This window comes from Euprymna scolopes, chromosome 24 (genome assembly GCF_053919585.1).
Source record: "Euprymna scolopes isolate OS-2025 chromosome 24, ASM5391958v1, whole genome shotgun sequence".
Classification (NCBI taxonomy): domain Eukaryota; kingdom Metazoa; phylum Mollusca; class Cephalopoda; order Sepiida; family Sepiolidae; genus Euprymna; species Euprymna scolopes.
The window spans coordinates 61783-85456 of NC_136505.1; the positions used below are offsets into that span (position 1 = coordinate 61783).

At 35.9% G+C, this 23674-nt stretch overlaps 1 protein-coding gene across 2 annotated transcripts in view; it reads right to left on the minus strand.

The window, feature by feature from the left end:
- The window catches only part of LOC145246552 (uncharacterized), a 118822-nt gene that overhangs the window by 50751 nt on the left and 44397 nt on the right, over positions 1-23674 (minus strand). For both annotated transcript variants that reach the window (XM_080108150.1, XM_080108151.1), the window contains exon 2: positions 80-8454. In XM_080108150.1, coding sequence (XP_079964276.1) covers positions 6259-7473 — 1215 coding nt within the window. In that variant the 5' untranslated portion in view covers positions 7474-8454 and the 3' untranslated portion in view covers positions 80-6258. The remainder of the gene's footprint in view (positions 1-79; positions 8455-23674) is intronic.

The following is a 23674-nucleotide window of genomic DNA, read 5'->3' on the forward strand; positions in this document are numbered from 1 at the left end:
AACAGGTCTAAAACCTGGACCTCAAACATCTATATGTCAAAGTCAAATTTCTAAAAGAAAAAAAATTAAATTCACTTACCGCATTTATTTAACAGATAGCAAAATGGTGGTTTTCTTTTGTAGTTTTCAAAAGACCTTAAGCAGAACCTCAGTCAGCATAATATGTAGTTCTAAGGTTTTGGTTTTGGATACTTCAAAAAGCCAACCGACTGTCAAAGTTTTGCAGACTGATACCACGTGATCAGTTTCACTTTAGTTTTAGAAATATTTCCAGAAACAGCTTTCGTTTAGAAAATAGAACGTACATATATTGTTCTATTGAACCTTTTTTATTTAATTAATTTGACTTTGCTTGTTTTATTTTTAAAAGTATAAAGGTTGCCAAGACATTTTCATTTACTAATAAGGTTTTTCATTCATTAACTAATGGAAGAGTGTCGGTAAAAAAAAAACTTGCCAAAACATAAGCTCCCACCCTTTTCTTTAGTCACCAATTGGAAAAAAACGCTGATTTTTAACATGATTTACTCGCAATGAGAGCACTGTAAAATCATTTTTTCTCTAAGGGTTAAGTATTCATCAACTTTTCATGGACTTGACGTTTTTATACATAAACTTTGCTCACAAATGAAAACAATGTTACCTTGCGGCCCCTAATTTTTGCAACAGTGCAAACAGATAACTAATTATGGGCCTTGAACTTTCAAAACAGACAGACAGCGCCTATGTATATGACGGAATAAGAAAACTCATTAAGATAAATAAAGATTACCTTTAAAGTAGTTAATAAAATTCTTGTATATCATATTAAATATGTTATGAAAAGTTCTATGGCGTTTTTATCATAAATTTTTGACAGCATTAATCTCACTTCAAACAGTTCAACTTAAAAATATATGAGAATCATAATGAAAGAATCGTAAATCTAAGGTATTTTTTAATGATGCGATTCCGATTCTCCTCAAAATACATGATTCTTACAATTAACGATTCCAGTTCGATTAATCGTTCCACCACTATCGCAAATATTGGTATCTGCCCCATCCTGTTATGAAGGTGGTGGCGTCCAATGCTTCTGAAACAAGAGGAACACTGTGATATCCATTCCATGCATTGAGGATGGTTTTCTTTTTTCCAAGGGGTATTGTATTGACAAGGTTGAATGGAGAAGGTGTGTGATGTGTCTCCTGTCTTCTTGCTGCATTCAAATTCTGCAAGTCGACCGTTCTATGTGGGCTGCCATCTTTTTTGGGAACTATGATGATTCTGGAACACCATGTTGTTAGTGTCCCAGCTGGCACTAGTCAATTATGTTCAGTTACATGTCGGCATCTAGCTAGGATTTGACAGCTTCTTTCCAGTGTTAGGATTGGCTTGTGAACGGCTTTGGGTCAGTAGTTGTCTAAAAATGTAATAGTGAGTGGCTCACCCATCATGGTCTGCAACTTTTGGTGTGTGCCCGTGTTGAATGCACTGCTGGCAAAGTGACACTTGATCCAATTTTCTAGGTCGTTGCGATAAACAGGTGTGTCAGGGAATGGCAGCTTGTCTGGTGGTGGTGGACAAGGTGATCTAAATGGACAACCACAAGGAGCTAATGTACAGTTAACCGTTTTACAGTCTATCTTTGTTGTGGCTACTTGACTCCTAATTTGTGTTGGAAAGTCATTGTTTTAATAATCCTTAGTTTATTTTTTTGGCCATCTGTGAGATATATAGACCCCTAATCTTTGGGCAGATGTAAAATCATCTCCGAGCATGTTACATCATCAAGTTTTAATGCGGCGATTAAGGCTCCTATGATGGGCAAGTTGTTGTTGTTTACAGCACCTAATCAATGCTTAGTGCGTAGTAGATGTTTGGAAGTGCACCTGAGATCCTTTAAGATTCTCCAGCTGTACTGGTTTGGGCCCCAGTATTTACCATTGTGATTGAGTGGATCATGGTTTCACCTCAGTATGCATAAATTGTCCAAGGTACCTGTGAGCCATCATGTTCAATGTGATTGTAATATTAATAAATGGGGATGGTTCTGGTCGTCCTGGTGTGAACTGGTTGTTGGTCAATGGCCCATGTTGAATTCTCTCTTCTTCTAGTAACATGGGATGCATGTTCTTGGTTGATATGAAATAGGTGTCATCACTTTGATTGTCATCAGAGTGATCCTCAATTATGGCATTGGATAATGCTTTGCTGTGGCATGTGCCTGAGAAGTGGCTTTCTCTTCCACATTTGTGGCATGATTTACCCCAAGTGGAGCATTGCCTGCGGCCCTTTGGGTATGCTTTGTGACTGCAACCTTTACATTTGTTCTCATTACTTGTCTTATTCTGTGGCAGTAATTTTTGCGATGGCGCAGATCTGATTGAGGCTATTTATGAGGTCTCAGCTGGCCGGAAGTAGCTCGATGCTCTGGCAGTAGACTCTAGAGTCAACAAACATTCGGTTAGGTTGCTTAGTTTTGGCAATGAATTAATCTGTCAAAATTTTGCTTTGCTGGGAAATGTCCTGTAAGTCGGCAATGATCTGGGATTTGATCATATCCTCAGAGAATGAGGTTGTATATCGTTGGTTGTCACAACTACATTGTCTTTCGAAAGAGCAAAGCATTGCTTGCAAATAAAAGATGTTATAGTTTCCTTATCACCTTGCTTCATGACAAAATAATTGTTGCCGATACAGCTCAGGGTGAACCGATTTCATTGCAACAGATTTTATGTATCCTAGCAGCTGTTTCTCTGTAGCAGTATTTAAAGCATCTGGGCCAATGAAATTGAACAACATTTCATTAATAGACGAACTGCATGCAGATCGTAGCTCATTTTGTATTTCTGTGGGGTCAGTGAGTTGTGTCATCTCTTTGTAATGGAGCCTTTGCTTCTTTGAAGATGATCCAATTATTGTCTGACGAGTCTGATTCTATGATTGAGTGGTCGGGTTTAGCATGTGGATAATGCAAAAATGGTATGGGCACGTGTTGCTCGGTAGGTAATAAACATGCCATGAGTTGTGTTATTTGCTCTTGCATGGCAAGCTACAGTTGCTGCATTTAATATCTGATTAAGCTGGGGGGGGGGGCACAGATAATGCTTCTGGCCAGGGGTCAGGTGTCAACAGTAATTTTCTCGAATTATCTCGTCAAAAGTAACTGAGCACTTAAGAGACAAAAATAGGAAGAGATTGTCTTGCATAATCTCACTCAACAGGGGCTAAGCTGTTAAGAGACAAAAAGAGACTGTGAACCAAACAAAAGGTTAGATAAACTAGTTCTCTCAAATAATCTCATTAAAAGTAACTGAGCAATAAAGAGACAAATGAGTCATAGGACTAGGAAGTGCCGATAACTAGTTCAGTCAAATTTTTACAGGATGTTTTAATTGAAATAAAACTATTTGGGCAATTGGCGTAAAATCTATCAATAACCAAGGAGAGATATAAATGTTATGGCTGATAAGATATTGAGAGAAAATCGAGGGTTGATGTAAGAGAATAAGAAAAAGCCGAGTGAAAAAAACTCGCACAAAAATATGTCTACATGTATTTTGAAACACAACATTATAACATGTGTCATGAAGACTGTCAAGAAGCCAAAATCTGACTTTATTATTAAAATAAAAAAATATCCAGTTTCAGTTTATTGAATTTTAAGACTCAGGACCAACAAGCATAAAAAAACTATGCAAACTCTGGTTTAGTCTTGCAATGCTTCGACTGGCTTTGAAAATGTTTTAACATTTGAAATGTATTCTTGCACAACTAAGCTGACACACTTCAACATTGCTTCAGTGCAATTTCTGAAAATCCTTGAAAAAAATAACACATTCTCGCCATTTAAACAATTTACTGAGTGTTTTTTTTCAACATATTAAACTGTTGTCTTTACGTATTTGGAAGAATACATTTGGAATTCCTTTATTCTTACAGGCGAAAAAAGAATAAATAAGGAATTTCTCACAAAAAAGTATAAAATGGCGATATCGAACAGACTATACACTAAGACATTTTTATCTGGATTTAATTATCTGTTTTATGTGAACTTTACCTCAGAAAGGTTTAATTAAATAATCTTTTTTGGAAGAGAAGGTATGCAACAGAGCGCATATGAGTGCGTATGAAAATATCAGCAGCAGCCAAAAGAAGTAGCATTTGAAGCGCATGAAATTGGCAAGTGTGCTCGGGCTTGCATCTGAAGATAAAGAAAAAGACACCACATGATCAGAGAAAAAAAAGTTGAAGCCAAAGGAGATAGACGTGAAAAGTTTAGAATGGGTGGCTATGGCTAGCATGCGGTTGGAAGAAAGAGAAATGCGGCAATGAGAGACATTAAAGCTGGCATCGAGATGAGAAGATAGAAAAACTGTAATGAATGACTTGATTTAATAAAGAAAAAAGCCGAGTTAGATTTGTTTTATTTGTTTGTTCCAGTGACGGCACACAATCAGTCTTTACTCATCAAATGGAAGTTTTCCATTCTTGAGACATTTGAGTGAAGCATTCTTATCTATGTATTCTTGGTTAAATTCTTCCAAGAACTTTTTGGTTTTCCAGTGTTGTTTCTATCTTTGTTTTTGTTTCTATCTCGTTTTCTGTGTATTTCTTTCTTTTTTTTCTTGCAATCTGCGATTTATATTTATCTGATGGCTGAATCGTCAAATGTGTTTCAAATCTATTTAATTTATAAAAAAAAACAATCTTTGTCATTTCTTGATCATACACTCGTTGGCGATCACACAGCTGGTTATAAAAATATTTTGTTTATTTGCAAATATAACCTTTTTATTTTCAATGACAGACTGACAAGTCTGATAGTGTGTGTGATGGTGTTGTTGGCAGTGGTGGTGAAGAATGTGTTGCTAGCATCCTCTTGTGTCACTGTCTTGATTCCATCTCATGACTTCCCTGTCTCTTTTTATTTGGCCCAGATGACGTTAACAGTCCACCTGTATTTTTTTCAAAATGTAAGTCAAATTCGCTGACTGGAGACTGCAGCCTAAAATTTGACCCCCCTCCGACGTTCTAGAAGTGTAAGCCATTTTGAGTTTCAGAACAGTTTCAGATGGTTCGCTGTTACACACAAGTCCTGGGAGGGGACTTGTTTGTAGTAGACAGTTCCACAGAACAAAATATTCTTACCGTGTCGAAACCCGGGAAAAGAACATGTGAAATTGCTCCACAAAAGGTTTAATATTTATGAAGCAACTCTGGTTTCTGATTGGTTGGTAGCAGAACGTAGTTAACTTGATTCGTCAGTTCTTAGCAGCATCTATTATAAATAGAATCGTCCGACTGTGTGGGATCATACCCCATTATACCTCCAAAATATTGCAACATCCTCCCTATTTTTTATAATGGGGAAGTCCCTTGTGTTTGTTCTGCTCAAAAATAAATATATATTTTTATATTTACTTAGACATAACAAAAATTAGAAATCATTTGGATCTTAGAATTTTAGCATTTAAAAAGACGCCATTTTTAATTGTGTTCAAATGTCAAAAAGGAAAATTACAAAGATTTTTTTTTTCCTAAGCAAAAAGTATTAGTAGGTTAAAGTGTTAATACAAATAAAATGGATACAGTTTAACGTCTTGTCCAGGACTATTTTTAAAAGAATTAATTTTTATATATAGAAATCTATATACTGAGCATTATCCCTAGGGTTTTCCACTGATATTCATGCAAAAACGTAATAGCCTTCACATAAGTGGAACTTCACTGGTCTATATTTTTAATATATAGAAATCTATATACATACAGGGCAGTGAAAGAAAAAAAAATTATTCAGTCGAATTCACCAACAAGTTTTGAGAAAAAACGTTGTAGCTTTATCTCGTTTTCTACGAAATGGCATTTTATATCCATATGCCTAGACCTTTGGTTGATCACCGTGCTCTGTGCTAAGACTATACTGGCTTGATTATCACAATTAATTACGACGGGGCTTGTAATCAATTCTGGCTCTAAAATAGTCTTCAGCATATTTTTAAGGTAGAGTGCTTCCTTTAATTGCATCTCTTGGGCCTTTCGTCCAAACTTGTGACCCACTTTTGTTTACCATCACCCTCCTGGACTTTGCATACAGACTTGTGATGACATTTTGTTTGCCATCACTCCCTGGGATCTGAATTATTCAACAAGTGCTGCTGGTTCATCATATATCTTGGCAGTATTCTCTAGTATGGCCCCCAAAAGTTTTCAACAAACTTTGTAATTGGGTTTGTTGGGGTAAGTGTTCTTGGTGATCCCTCATCATTTATATTGTCATACCTGTTGAACTTTTTCTCCTATGTGCGTTTGCATGTGTTTCCTTAAAACAAAATTCTGTGAAAAGGAAGATGTACAAATATTACAAATATAAGGTTTTTCACCTGTGTGAGTCCGCATGTGCCTTTTGACTGAAGAGTTATGTGAAAATTTACATCCACAGATTTTACAAGAATATGGCTTTTCTCCAGTGTGTATACGTATGTGACACTTCAAAGTAGAATGTAGTGAAAAGGATGATTTACAGACCTCACAAGAATATGGTTTCTCACCTGTGTGCGTTCGCAGATGTCCAGCTAGTAAAGATTTCTGCGAAAATTGAAGTCCACATATTTTACAAGAATACGGTTTTTCTCCAGTGTGCATTCGCAGGTGGGTTTTAAGATGCTGACTCTGTGAAAATGTATTTCCGCAAATTTGACAAGAATATGGTTTTTCCCCTGTATGTATACGCATATGCGTTTTAAAATTTGAATTTTCTGAGAATTCAGAACCACAGAGTTTGCAAGAATATGTTTTTTTCCCTGTGTGTAGTCGCATATGCTTTTTCAGAGCAGAATTTAGTGGAAATTTGGACTGACAAACTTTACAATAATATGGTTTTTCTCCTATGTGTGTTTTCATATGTTCTTTAAGTAAAAAATTCTGTAAAAAAGTAGACCCACAAATTTTACAAGAATATGGTTTTTCTGTGGTGTGTATGGACATGTGATTTTTTAGATCACAATTTTGGGAAAACGCAGATCCACAAAGTTTACAAGAATATGGTTTTTCTCCAGTATGAGTTCGCATGTGCCTCTTAAGGTGCTCCTTCTGTGAAAATGTCGATCCACATATTTGACAAGAATATGGTTTCTCTCCTGTATGTATGTGCATATGGGTTTTGTAGTTTGACTTTTGAGAAAATGCTGATCCACATATTCTACAAAAAAAAGGTTTATCTCCTGTGTGTATTCGCATGTGAGTTTTAAAATTAGAATTCTCTGAAAATGTACATCCACAAATATTACATGAATATGGGGTTTCTCCAGTGTGAGTTCGCATGTGTCGTTTAAGTTGCTGATTTTGGGAAAATGTCATTCCACAAACCTGGCAAGAATATGGCTTCTCTCTTGTGTGTATTCGAACATGAGTTTTAAGATTAGAATTCTGCGAAAATGTAGATTCACAAAATTCACATGTATATGGTTTCTCTTTGGACTGCTTTTGCATGTCTTTTCAGGTGAGAATTTCGTTCAAATGCAAACCTAGAAACCTTACAAAGAATATGATTCCTCTTGTTTTAAGTTGAAATAAGCAAGAAATTATAACAGCACAAATACAATGGCATTATAATATTCACTACAAAATTGTGTTTTAATTAAAGTATTTTCAATCCTCTTTAATGATAATTATAACCAAAGATCCACAATGTAAATGTAATAATGCTTGTAAATTATTTTAAATGAAAGTAACCATTGGCTACATGGTTATATTAAATGTCTTTCTCCAATTTGAAAATCAGCCTGTTTTAAATATAAAAGATGATAGGAGCACAAACACAACTCTGATTCTGTCTTTCTTGAACTTATTTTTTATTTCTGCTTACTGATAATTACCATAAATAATATTGAGTATAATTATAAAGGCAGTACATTTTTATGCTATTTGTACTTATATCCCAAAGTAAGTATTTTGTTTCATAAAAACGAGGCCAAAATGTAGCAAACAGTTAATGCCCTTTGGTAAAAATATATAAAGTATAAAGAAGATGTGTTGCAAATAGTTATACCATTTGCCAAAATCTAATATCTGAACCATGGGTTTTCTCCTGTATATATTTGCGTGTGGGTTTTACGAGTAGAATTCTGTGAAAATGTAAATCGACAAAATTTACATGTATATGGTTTTGATTTTGTGTTTTTGCATATTGGTTTGCAGGTCAGAATTTCGTTAAAGTGACACTTCAAGAACTTTAAAATAATGTAATGGCCACCTTGTATTTAATTGGAGTGTATTGAAATAGTATATTTGTATCCACGCTTCCATAACTAGATTTTCATAAAAGACTAGCTAAGTTCATAAAATATGTTTTTTTTCATAGTGCATGTCTCTGTTGATGGATGCAAGTGTTGCAATACAATGTGATTATGTTTTACAAAAGCATTTATCCGTGTCTGAATATTTCATTGTCTTTCTTCAATTTGTTTACATCTGTAAAGAAATAAAAAATAGGAACAGAATTAATACAACTTTATATTATTCACTCTGAATCTGTTTTTAATTATGTCGACTTAATCGAAAGTGATAAAAATGAACGTCTAAAAAGCACATGTATTGATACATTCTATCTCCACTTCATTTGTATCACTCTCTCTGTCACGCTCCTAAACAAGGAAGATGTCACAAGAACATGTTAACTGAAAATGTATCTATTTCATAAAATGAAGATCACCAAACTTTATAAAAGTGTAATTTCTTTCCAGTGTGCATAAGTATGTTTCATAATGAAGCTTTATTATTAAAATAATGTCTGAAGAACTTTTATAAAAGCATTAATCATTGCTTAAATAGTTAACCAAATGTCAATAACTCCAATTTGATAATCATCTTTTTCTGAAATTTTTTACAGCTATAAATAAGATTATATATTATGTATATATTGTATATATAAAACGATTTTCATATTTAGTCCGAATCGTCCTTTAATGAATGTATTGTGCAATTTCTGTTCAATGACAATCACAATATATCATATTGAAACAATCCTTAACCTCTAAAATAGAATTCATATATGAATTCATATGGAGGCATGCCGTTTGCATAAAAAATGTTATAAAAACATTCTTTAAAAGTAATTATTTTAACTGTTATCCTTTCTAGTAGAACTTGTAGCGAGCTACTACTACGATGCTATGCTGTATTCTCACCTTAGTTCTCTCTTTCTCCCTACTCTTTTCTTTTTTCCTTCCTTTCTTCTTATAGGTCATCAGAGGTTCCAGCCAATGAAAAGTGAAAACTGTGTACGTGGGAGATTCAAGTGAAGGAAACGTTCTTACTTCAACGACGACTAGAGACAGCATCACGCGCCACTCCTTAGCTCCCGTAAGGTAGCGAAAAGGAAACATTGAACATTAAACAAAGACTCTACAAAATGCGCTGTCTCTTCTTTGTAACCCGAATTTCGGGAACACATATATATACAGATATATAAAAACCACTTAATTCATTGCAAAGTCGCGTTACACATCCTCATTATTATTTGGAGACGATGTCTTCATTAATCAGCATTCTTTTCAATTTCAACACTCCAGTTCTCTCTGGTATTGGAGGCGCCCCGAAGTGGGGGCCTACCGAAATGGTGACCCTAATTAATACCCCTTGTTAATGTATGGTAATATACCATAAACTTATAATTAGTTACGATATAGTATGTGCCTGATTTATTCTGTGATTTCTTTTACATTTTTCAAGTGTTTCATCTTTTCAAAGATATTTTGTTCGAAGTTAGAATTTAAAATAAAATGTTTTGGGAAAAGTTGCAGTTGTTTATATTATGTTTAAATGCAGTCATAGGCGGCGAGAGTTATGAAGGAAAAATAATTCTCATTGTATTATTTTAAAACAGTCTTTAATCTATAAAATATAATTCATATATAACAAGATATATTCATTTTTAATGAAAGAAAAGTTTTTGTAAAAACATTTTTAAAACTAATTATTTGTTGCCTTTTCTAATACAATTCATATTTATATTGTCTTACGAGATAATATTAGCTTGATTTTTTCTGATTTGTTTATTTAAATTTTTAAAGTGCTTAATCTGTTAATTATTTAGTGATATCTTGTTTGAATTTAGAATTTAAACTAAAAAGTGTAATGTAAAACTATAGCAGGGCTCTAATAGAGAAAGTTTAGGCAGTCCCCCTTTTTAAACTTCCCAGATAGTCAGCCAATATTCCTCCTCCTCTATCTGCCCACGGTTTGAGAAACATAACAGAAGTGGGTCAGACAAAAAATCCCCCTACCATCTAACTTTCATGCTCTTGCTCTCTTCCTTCCCAAAAGCAAAAAGGAAGGAAGAGATTATAATGAAAGTGAATAATGCAAAGAAGGAATATTGGCGAAAATAAACCTATGGCAACAAAAAGACTTTCAGAAAATCATCCTATTCCTTAACCGGCATTTGCAGCAGATGAAAAACGTCCCATGTCTTCTTAACCGAGCTATGATATGAATCCACAACATATTAACCCACAAACTGTGCACTCAAATCAACTCTCATAGAGATGACAGAAAAAGAGCAAACACAATTGCAGATTTTTCTGTATTGTGGAGGGTTACAGAACTGTAGGAAACATGCTTTGTTTCAATCGAATCTATATATACATATATAAATATATATGTGATAAAGGATTATGAAATTCCTAGGGTGTAATTGGATGTATTGGCCAACATTTTCAAGAGCAATCAACTCGTAGAATACTTAACATAATTAAATCCTTCTTAGATAAGAGAAAAATCCAGGTTGTCCTCGACGGTCATACATCTAAACAGTGTGATATAAATACGGGAGTGCCTCAGGGGTCTATCCTTGGACCTCTATTGCTTCTAATATTTATTAATGACCTCCCCAACAAAACTGCCTCTGAGATGGGTATGTATGCTGATGACACCGCACTCTATAACAGACATGACAGAAAAACAAATGAACACATAATTAAAGAAATGGCAAAAACACTAGAGGATGACCTCCAATCTGTAGTGGAATGGGGACAAAAATGGATGGTCACATTCAATGCTACCAAGACTTAACTGGTTTAATTCAATAATTACAAGAAACCTTCTCTGCCACCAATAGCAATGGCCAGTGACTCCCTGTCTGAGAGTACATCTTTCAAACTGCGTGGCCTAACGTTCACAGGAAACATGAGTTGGAACAATTATATTGAAAACATTGCCAGGGCTGCTGCGAAGAAGGTAGGCTTTCTCTACCGTGCTAGAAAACTAATGACACCTGAAAGTATCCTGTACCTCTATAAGGCCACCATTCGCCCATGTATGGAGTATTGCTGTCACATTTGGGCTGGTGCATCTGCTGCTAGTCTCTCACTCCTGGAAAGGTTCAAAAGAGTCGCCAATCTGATAGGCCCTGAACTGGCATATAAGCTTCAGCCTCTGTCCCATCGACGAAACGTTGCATCACTCTGCCTGTTCTACAAGTATTTTAATGGTGAATGCTCTGACGAACTGCAGACACTTGTTCCCCCACGACGTAGACACCCTCAACAAACCTGACAAGCAGCTAAATCCCACCCCCACACAGTAGAGATCCCTAGATATAGAAGATCTTTCTACTCCAGTAGTTTCTTCCCCAGAACCGCTAGACTCTGGAATTCTATTCCAGGTCCCAGCTTCCCCAACTGTACTGACATGCAGAAGTTCAAGTGTAACGTGAACCGACATCTTGCTGCCCAAATCCCAACATAGTGCCCCAGTAGTTGCTGCCTCTGATAGTAGCCCCCTATACCACAATGGTAATGTGCATTGTTTGGGGTGAAAATGTAATAAAAAAAAAACAAACTGAGAACTTATGCCAAGCGATTAATGGAGCCACAGAAACTAAAGCTATAATGAATGATTGATCTGGCGCCTAACCATGAGAGATTATTTACTGAAGAAAAAGCCGAAAGCATACTCAAAGGAGAGAGGTCATATCGATATAATCGAAATAAAAAAAATAAAGGAGAAGATTGAGAGATACAAGGATTACCCTATTATATTCCGATTACTTGAAAAAATCAGAAGTGGAGGTATTACTTGTATTTCATGATTTGTTTTTGGGTTGCTGATTATGTCAACCAGCTAAGTATTTCAACTTTTCTGTCACCCAATCCCAGATCTAACCCTCTCCATCCTCATTGAACAGTCAAGCAAACTTCGGAATGACATTCATGCTTAAATATTCCTTTGATTATAGACTCAATCAATCACTTTTTTATGATACCATAATTCTATTTTTCTTGTTGCATTTGTTCATCCCTTTCTTGGCTCATTGAGTTTTGTATACAAATTTTTAACTATTTTGTAATACAAATACACTTATATATAAATCTATGGTTGTTCATGTGTTCTGTCATTTTGGCAATCCGTATGCATTACTTGGTTATCTTGTGATGACAACTAATCTTGACCCAGACAACATATCATAAGGGCCATTATGCATGATGAATTTTTCAATTTATATTTCTTTTTTATTCATGTGTTGTGAGCAATGTAGGGAGGAACCACTCATGTAATTAAGGATTCACCCTCCTTGGATAACTCTCCTCATTGAAATACTTGGGTCATTTATATTAATGAGTAAAGCAAAATGACGAACATAGGTTTTATGAGCGAACTATACCCAGATAAACTTGATAAAAATAAGGAAGAAATTAGAGCTATAAGTTAGAGGAACCAAGCGAAAAACAGTTAAGAAAAAACACTGAGCACATGGTGGATAATTAGGGCTCTACATTGTGAGCCGAACAGTCGCATTTGCATGTGATTTTTCAAAGTGGCGACTAGAAATAATGAAACGCTTATCTTTTGGCAATTGTATTCCTTTCACTGACAATCTTACAAAGTTCATTACTGAATGAAAAATATCTTTTCAACATTTTTTATATAAAATGAACAAAGTTAAATTATTTAAACTATAAAAGTTTAATAGAACAATATACTCTTTTTATAACAAACGCTGTTTAAAAAATATCTGAAGTAATTAGAATGTTTATACCTTCAAGTATCAATATAAAATTTGTTGTATATTTGGAATTAAACTTATTAAAAAAACACAAAAATCTTTATGATGTGCATACTAATCAGAGAACTAAGATGTAATATTCTAAAAATCATGTGAATTTGGCTAGTAACTTTTCTATTTGGCTAGTAAACGAAAATATTTAGTTGTCAAAGGTCAACTAAAGATAAGTTTGTCCATAGAGCCCTGATAATGATGTGAAGAGAAAATGTTGACAGAATTTCCAGCAGAAATGAAGATCATGACGTCAGATCAGGTCGAACATGAAAAGGCTAGAAATATTTTACACATCTGAACGTAACGATTTTTATTCTATAAATAGATAGGCACTTGTCCAAGTTATCCGGAAATAGAAATCTTCTTACACTCTAGAAAGACACGACGACATGCCAGCTACCAGTTGGCAAAAAGACGGCAGATGGAACATTATGGCAAACACGTTAAGTATTTTTTTAAAACTCATCCTAAATGTTTTTTATGTTACCTTGTTTTTAAACTTGTTTTTCTTGTTTTATTTATGTATTTGTCTCTATTCTCCTGTCTTATTCGTCACCCCCCATGCTACAAAGTAAACGATAAAAACAAACAAAATGCCGGAAACTAACGATAAAAAAATACAAAATGCCGGAAATTATTCTCCATTAGAGTAGATAAACTTGGGACTTTATAAAAAAAAAGTTAGAACTTCTTTAACAATAAAAAAAATGTAAATGAAATATTTTACACATCTGAACGTAACGACTTTTATTCTATAAATAGATAGGCACTTGTCCAAGTTATCCGGAAATAGAAATCTTATTGCACTCTAGAAAGACATGACGACATGCCAGCTACCAGTTGGCAAAAAAACGGCGGATGGAACATTATGGCAAACACGTTAAGTACTTTTTTAAAACTCATCCTAAATGTTTATTATGTTACCTTGTTTTTAAACTTGTTTTTCTTGTTTTATTTATGTATTTGTCTCTATTCTCCTGTCTTATTCATCACCCCCCATGCTACAAAGTAAACGATAAAAACAAACAAAATGCCGGAAACTAACGATAAAAAAATACAAAACGCTGGAAATTATTCTCTATTAGACTTTATTTAAGTAATATACTTAATATATACTATTACTGCAAGCTTGCCTATATTGAAAATGCTTGCTTCCTGGCTAGCCAATCAAACCATCTAATATAGTTAGCCTTATTTTCAATTACATTCGAAATATAATACAGTGCCATTAGCAAAGAAAAAGTTACCTATGAAAACGAACCTCCTAAAGTAAAACCTTGAATAATTATCTAAACTCGAATGTAAATTAATATTAAGCCGACTTCACAAATTGATAAAAGTTAATTATTGGATTATAATTAATTATACGGTGAAACTCCAATGATTCAAACTCGATAGATAACGACAAACTTCCACCCATTAATATGGGAGGGGAGATTATCATCAAAAGTGTCCTGAATTGTTAACTTAGCACCGGACTTATTACTTAGATATAAATAAGTCACTGGTACCCATTCCCCTCCTCCCCCTTTTTTTCTTTTTTAATGGAGAGTAGATAATACAGTGGATGTGTTATCGGCAGCTCCAGTAACTCTCGCTTCTCCTTTTTTTGTCCCTCAGTCCTCATTCAATGAGTGATTTTTCTGACAAAGGGTGAAGAAAAAGCTGCTTAAAGGTCGGTAGTACTTGGTGACCAGTAGTCTGAGATGTCGGAAATTTTTCTGTCTCTGTCTGTCCTTGTGGCCATGTCACTAGTAAGGGTGCTAGAGGTAAACGTTTTGTCTGGGCTGACGTTATCCGCCTGATAGTCAGGGACCCAAACCTTGGATTAACCACTAAGGAGGCTGTCCTATCAGCAGGCGCAAAGTACTGGGACTGCTGTATTGCCATTTGGTGAGTGGATCTGGACCATGCAGTAGTCTCTGATGGGGCCTCTCGATGCCATACTAGTGGGTAATTGTTACGGCTTTACCTTTTCGTGTGCTACAGAAAAAAAAAACATTCCTGTCTTTTTCTCTTACTTTCCCTCTCTGTACTCTAACCAAGTATGCCGACCTATTCCACAAATCCCAAAACCTCAACATGAAATATCTCCAGAATAAAAACTTGATTAAACCTAGAACCCCATCTTCCAACGTAGATCCCTACTACCAGGTCTCCTTCAACATCAGGGGTCTACATTCCAACCTTCCAGAGGTTGAAACCCAATTACAGGAGACAAAACCAAACATATTATTTCTAAATGAAACTGGAATAGGGCCGACCACTTCCCTAGATGAGTTCATAATTAATGGATACTCTAACTTAACAGCTAAGTCTGACCCCCAAGATCGCCATGGTCATGGAATATGTGCCTACATTAAGGATGGCTTCCCGTGTGGCAGGGATATCTCTAGAGAAGATCCTAATTTACCCTATATGTGCTTCAGGGTTGCACTTGCTAACACCACTGCATTTGTATTTGCCCTCTATTGGTCCCATAACAGTGGAGTTACTATCTTTAAGAGCATATCTGAGAAAATAGACCACATACTGTCTGCACATCCCTCGGCTAACAACCACATCTGTGGTGACTTCAACGTCCATAACGTGGAATGGACGACCTATTAAAATAAGACAGATGATGAGGGGAGGTTTTGTCATGATTTTGCCATTGCTTATGACCTCACTCAGATTGTTCGTGAACCCACCCGTGTGCCCGATACTACTGGTCAATATGCTAGCCTCCTAGACTTTTTCTCTCAACTTCCCCTAAGCTATGTTCATGTTCCGTTCATTCTCCTCTAGGATCCTCCGACCACTCCATCGTATCAGTTAAGATAAAAATGAAATGTAAGAAGTCCCCAGACGTACCCCTCCACCGTACTGTATACTGATACTCTATGGCTGACTGGGATAGCTTCCGTACATTCATATCTGATTTACCTCTGCACTCCATGTTTAAAAAGGAAGTGTCCTCTATAGTATCAGATCTGATCGAATGGTGAATTGTAGGCATAGAGCAATTCATACCATCTAAAAAATTCCAACAAAAACCTAACAGCCAGCCATGGTTCTCCCCAGAATGTGCTTCTGCTATCACGCACAGAAATCACTTTTTCCATAGATACCAACGTAATAGATGCACTGAGACTAAAGCTACTTTCAGGACTGCCAGCAACCTCTGTAAAAGAGTAATAAAAAATGCAAGAGAGCTATATGCCCAGTCTGTTAAATCCAAAGTAGCTGATCAGCGGCTTGGTTCCCACCAGTTTTGGCAAATAACAAATAGGATCCTGAACAGAAGTGTGCGTTCTATCCCAACCATTATCAATGGAGCAGAGGTCATCTTGTCAGCGTCAGACAAGGCCAAACTATTTGCAAAGAAATTTGCAGCTAATTCTACCCTATGCGACGAAGGCCATCAACTCCCCATATTTCCTCCTATAACACAGAACAAGCTAGGTAACATACAAATATCCGTGCATGAGGTCGCCAAGCTAATCAAGAACCTAGATTCCAGTAAAGCAACTGGCCCTGATGGCATCCCAATTATAGTGTTAAAAAAGCTTCAACCAGAACTTGCTCCCATACTTACGAAACTATTTAAGCGCTGCCTTAAGGAGAAGTGCTTTCCGACTCCCTGGAAGACCTAATCAGTTTACCCTGTATTTAAGAATTCAGGTGATAAGTCATCTCCCTCTCAGTACAGATCAATAAGTCTCCTGTGTGTTATGAGTAAGTTGCTGGAATCCATATTACATAGAGAAATAGTCAACCACCTCAGCAGGAACAACCTTCTTAGTGACGCACAATATGGTTTCCGCTTTGCAAGAACTACCGCAGATGTGCTGACGGTTATATCCCACAGGATTAGTGAATCTCTTGACAAAGGCTTTCTTTCTAGGGCAATTGCTCTTGACATATCAAAGGCCTTTGACAAGGTATGGCATAAGGGTCTACTTCACAAGCTTTCCAGCTACGGTATAACTGGAAATGTTTTCTCAATCATTAAATCATTTCTCTCCGATAGGCTCATAAGAGTAGTGGTAGATGGACAAAAATCGGAGGCCTGCAATATAAATGCTGGAGTCCTTCAGGGGTCAATCCTTGGTCCAACTCTCTTCCTGATCTACATCAATGACCTCCCTAAATACATACTTAAATCATTCGTTGACATCTATGCTGATGACACGACCATCTACGGCAACACATCAAAGGCTGTAAATCACAAAGTTCTCTCTGATTCTCTCTCCTCTGATCTCAAGTGTGTGGTTCAGTGGGAGAAGACGTGGCTGGTTACCTTTAATGCATCTAAAACCAAACTCCTATCCTTACATCATCAACGCTCTAATCCCATCTGGCATCAGTTGTGATGGATGGCTCTCGTCTGGGTGAGGCCCCGTGTTTTGACAAGCTTCTGAGTTTGACCTTTACTCCTGATCTGAAATGGAACACGTACATCAAGTCTGTTGCCAAGGTCGCTGGAAAGATGGTTGGATCCTTCTACCGCTCCAGAAGATATCTCACTACTGATGCAATTCTCTATCTATATAAAAGCCAAGTACGTCCAAGGATGGAATACTGTTGCCATATCTGGGCAGGAGCTGCTAAAAACAGCCTATCCTGCCTTGACAGAGTACAAATAGATTTTGTGGCTTAGTGGGGGATGCCCTTTTCTCTACCCTGCAACCTCTCTCCCACAGAAGAGACGTTGCGAGCCTATCCTTGTTTTATCGTTATTTCCATGGCAGGTGCTCGTCTGAACTCCAATCTCTGGCCCCCCCCTCGCCAATCTTTCACAAAAAACACCCGTCTAGCTGAATCCACTGTGAAAAATTTCCCCCACTCTATATCTGTGCCTAAATCAAAACGTGGATTCCATGAACAAAGCTTCTTCCTTAGAACTGCACGCCTGTGGAACTCTGTTCCATCTGCCTGCTTCCCACCGGACTACAACTTGGATGTCTTCAAGTCCAACGTTAACAAAATCCTAATGAACCGCCCCCTTAAGTAAACACTTCATCAAATCTCCACACTAACGTAATGTACTTGCAATAACCCTTATCCCTGAGTGGCTTCCAGGCCTTGATAAGTGGTGATCACTGTGTAAAAAAAAAAAATCATGGTTAGAAATGAAAATTGAGAAAGCTTGAATTGAACAGAAATTAAGGATAAGCGAGTTGAGTATAGCATGCCAAGCAAATGAAGACAGGAAAGGTAGATCTGATGTGATGGAACAAATATGCCTAGTCCCAAAATCGTGGATAAAGTAGTTAACTTTGCACACTTTGAAATAATCGCCTTCCACATAAACTGGCCAAAGGAATGCTGGGCAATACTTTTGCAAACAGCATTGAGTGGCAAAGCTCATAAAACATATGCAGTGCTTCCAGTAACAGACTTTGAAAACTATGAGACTGTAAAGACAGCTATCTTAAAGGGATACAAACTAGTTCCAGCATACAAACAGAAGTTTAGAGACTTGAAGGAAAGCGAGGGTGAAATATGTGTCCTCTATAGTATCAAACCTGATGGAATCGTAAATTGTAGGTATAGACTGCTCCATACCCTTCAAAAAATTCCAGCAAAAAACTAACAGTCAGCTATAGTTCTCTCCAGAATATGCTGCAGCTGTTGTTCACAGTAATCATTTTTCAATTGCTTCCAATGTAATAGATGTACTAAGACTAAGGTCGCTTTCAGGACTGCCAGCAACCATTGTAAAAGAGTAATAAAGAATGTGAAAGAGTTTTATGCGCAGTCTATTAAGTCCAAAGTAGCTGAGCAGTGGCTTGGTTCCCACCAATTTTGACAAATAAAAAATAGGACCCTGAACAAAAGTGTGTGCTGTATCGTAATCATCATCAATAAACCTGAGGTAATCTCGTCAACATTGGACAAAGCCAAACTCTTGCTAAGAACTTTGCAGCTAATTCTACCATATGCAATATAGGCTGCCAACCCCTTGTATTTTCTCCTGTATCTGAAAACATGCTATGCAACATACAAATATCTGTGCATAATGTTGCCAAGTTAATCAAAAACCTGAATTCCACTAAAGCAACTGTCCTTGATGGCATTTCAATTATAGTGCTGAAAAATCTTCAACCAAAACTAGCTCCCATACTTACAAATCTGTTTAAGCCTTGTCCGAAGGAGAATTGCTTCCTAACACCCTGGAAAACCTCGTCAGTATGCGCCATATTAAAGAATTCATGTGATCACTCATCTCCCTCTCAGGACAGACCAATGTCTCCTGTGCATCATGAGTAAGTTGCTGGAATCTGTGTTAAATAAAGAAGTAGTCAACCATCTCAGCAAAAATAACCTCCTTAGTGACATACAATATGGTTTCCATTCTGCTAGATCAATAGCAGATGTGCTAACTTATATATCTCATAGGATTAGTGAATCTCTCGATGGAGACTTTCTTTTTAGGGAAATTTCTCTTGATATATCTTATCTTAAAAGGTCATTGATTACCTGACAAGGGTATTGAGACCATATGCCAAGGTTTGACCATCTTCCTTCAAAGAGTGTCAAATGGTATTAGTTATATGTTCATGAAAATACCTACACACATATACATACAACACATACATATACATATATATACATACACACACATATATACAGGGCAGAGTCACTGATTTAGTAGGAAAATTAGTAGTGGAATAGGTCCTGGTGGTTCTTCCATTCCGTTGCGAGGCAAGACTTAAAGGCAATAAGTGAAGGAGCATTAACAGTATGAAAACTTAGCCCATTCCAGACAGGAGTAACTCTGCTAGAGAAGAACTGTCCACGAGAGCCAGGATGATGTTGTATTTGCATCTTTAGATTGTGTCCCCTGGTGGATGGATTGAGGACTGGAGCAAACAAGCTATTGCCACATATGGTGCAAGGTCTATTATAGACGTTATCGAAACCCCTTATTATCTTGTAGGCCTGTATTATATCAAAGGCCTTTGAAAGGGTATTGCATAAAGGCCTACTCCACAAGATCTCCAGCTATGGTATAGTTGGAAATGTCTTCTCAATTATTAAATCATTTCTCTCTGATACGTTCATAAGAGTAGTGGTTGATGGGCAGAAATCAGAAGCGCACAGTATTAATACTGAAGTCCCTCAGGGTCCATCATGAGCCAAACTTTCTTCCTGATCTGCATTAATGATCACCCAATTCACATCCAAAGATCATTTGTAGACATTTATGCTGACAATATGTAGTGTTGTAAATAAATGAAGATGTAAAAAAAACGCTTTCCAAGGCTTTATTGAACAAAATTCACAGCTACTAAAGCAAGAGAGAAAGAACTCAGTCTTTTAAAGAAAAAGGAACATGTGCAAAACCGTAGCAAAAAATTTAATTTGCATATCTAATTTTTTTCTTTTTAAACAGTAAGAACAAAACAATTTGCATTAGCATTTCCTTTAAATGAAAATATAACAATCTCCTCCACTTGTAAAAGAGATTGTAAATTTGTAAATAGTTTTTTTTTTGTGTTTTTTGTTTTTTATGAATCCAGTCACTGGACTGGTCTGTGAATTCTGTTAGATTGGCATGGAGGTAGTTCACTATTCGAAGGGCTATTGGTCCTCTGAGAAGGTTAGTTCTCAGGGCTCTGACTATTATAGTCAAATTAATTTTCTGTATTAGGTGTAGTTCTAATGGGACTTGCTTTGATCAACTGGGTCGGGTCTGCATTTGAAATGTTGGGTTGAATACTTTTAGCAGGATTTTGAGGTCTATCAAAGCGTGGAAAGGGAGCTAGATGTCTCAGTGCTACTGAAACTTCCGGGCCATCATTATGTCATATTCTTGCATGTGTAGGGTTAGCTCGTGGCTACCATAATATGATGGTCTAGCGACGACTATAATTTAGTCTGGTGACGTCATGAACATCGGTCAGTAGAAATTTGGTCACGTGTCTCATGACTAAACCAGAGTTTGGTTTACAGTTTTGGAGGGTTAAATAAATTTAAACATGCCGTCGATATGTATGGTTCCAAAATGCCAAGGTAACTACGAAAATGGACCAAAATTTACCGTGTTTTCATTTCCAAAAAAAAAGGAAATAATTTACCAGTGGATTAATGTAATAAAAAGAAAGGATTTTACTCCATCTAAATATAGCAGAGTAAGTGTTAAAATGTTTGAGATATTTTTAGAAAAAACAAAAAACCGTGCCTTTTTTTATTTTTATTTTTTTTAGAATGTATTTTAAAATAAAAATGAAAGTATGCATATAAAAAATGAATTTTTCATGTAATTTAAGTTATGTGCTGAAATAATAAATTATTATTTAGAAACTTTTTTAAAATGGGGAGTATGGTGAAAATATTATGTACTTTCACCTAAGAATTTAATAAAAGCGATATCATAAAAACGGAATTCCTTGTTTAAATAATTCTAAATAAGAAAAATCATTTATCTTTTTAGTTCAACTATTTTACTGTGCAATATTTATATCAGCGTGAAATAGATTAAACTTTTTTAAAAAGTTTATGACCGTTTTTGTTATCCCAAAAGCTTATTAATAATTATTTGTGGTAAATGTTGTGGCCCTGTAGGTGTGAGAATTTTGGAGAATATACTTCCAAAATAAACTATTAAAATTGTTTAAAAAAATAATAGAAATATTATTTTTCATTTAAAAAAAAAAATGTTTACAAAATGCCAGCAATAAAAAAAATAATATTTCTATTATTTTTTAAACAATTTTAATAGTTTATTTTAGAAGTATATTCCATAAATAAAATAAACAACCCACTTTAAACGGAGAAATTACGAGTTTTGTATATGTTATTCACAGTTTTGTGTTAGGGTTGTCAAAAATTCCCCAAAATTTTGATACTACTAGTGGCGCTGTAAACGAAAATAACGTTAAAATTACGGCTAACGAGTAGTTTCCAAGATATGAAGAAATGTTAGTTTTAAAAAAATGGGAGATCACTTTCTATAAAAATTTAACATAAAATGAACACCCACTTTATGGCCATCGTTTTTTTAGGGCGCTTTCTTTAACAAATAAAAGCGAAGAAAAATGAGTATGGCCACCTTTATGTTGGGGGTTGAGAGTCAACGTACAATGAACACAGTTTAACGTAAAATGAGCACCCCCTTTCAAAAAGTGTAAACAGAATTTTTGTCGGGGAGAAGGGGTCAACTGTAGATGCTCATTTTATGTTTAGTTGTGTTCATTCCTACATCAAAGAGGCACTTCGCCTTGTTTGAGGCGAAAATGTAATTTTTTAAAAAATTGCTCGTTGCCCATGTAAAAAAAAAAAAAATTGGCCATAAAGTGGGTGGTCGTTTTAGGTTAAATTATTCCCCCCCCTTTTTTTAACTAACATCTCTTTATATCTTGGAAACTACTAGCTTGCCGTAATTTTAAACGTTATTTTCGTTTTCAGCACCCCCGAAAACCTATAAAAGTGGTAATTTAAAAGGATTTTTTAAGGGTGGACTAATTCTGCACATTTACCTTATTTTTTTATTTTATCGTTTTTTTTGTCATGTAATTTTTTTTTTTTTTTGTATTAAGTCAAACATGGTACGATTTTCTTTTAAATTATTTCTTTAGGTATGTGAACTTCATTTTCGATCTGAAGACATACAGTGAGAGTGTGCCAGTTGACACGGTTAAAATTCGGATAAAAAATTGTTATAAAAATAAATACAATTTAGGCGTGCAGTATGATTATGATTATGTTGGTGCGTGAAAAATAAAAAATAACTTCCACGCAAATTCCAGCGTGGCCTTATATATTAAATCGATTCAAAACGAGCGGACGTAGTACAGAGTACCCCACGTGATGTTTCCGTCCAATGGGATTTCTCCAAGGACATTTTTCTAAACTTTTCCTCTTAAGCTCACTGGGAGCCGGTCCAAATAGTATTTAAGCACACACAAACATCAAATCTCTCTCTCAACTGCATTTTCATTCGGACGTTCCACGCATGTTACTATCACTCTTCCATTTTCACCGCTCCGCGCGCTTCATACAATTTCACAGGCGAACATTACCTATTGCCTCTCTTAACATGTTTTAACATATGAACAGTTCAACAAAAAAAGATATTCTCCTTTTTTTATGAACACTTATAAAGGACTTCTGAACTCATTATAAAGAGAATTATATTTTATTTGTTAATGGTTGGTTTCTGTGAATAAACCCCCGTTTGTTTTGCATGTAAGTCTTCTTCTTTTTATTTTTATTTATTTGTGGAGGAAGTTAGTTCCTAAAAAGGCCTGACGACCCCCACAAGTTGGTGACCCGACTTAGAACATTGCATGCACAACGGAATCTCCTTCAAGCTACACGCGGTTTCCTAACCTACTTGCAATATCATGCGTGCAGTAACACTCAAAGGAAGTAAAAAGACGACGCGAATCTCAAGGGATGATACGAAGCGTGGATCTCAGTACAATATAGCAACAAATTAGTGAGTTATGCCGATTGTCGCTATAAAGTCGAAAATTAAACAAATCATGACTCAGCGTCAAAACAGTACTTTTGCTCATCAGGCACCCCCCAACAACGAGTTGGTGATAAATAACGTGTAATGAACACACACAGCTACAATTCAGCAGATCCAAATGTGAACACGAGCATGTAAAATCCCTCGGAAAATGATCTACCACAATC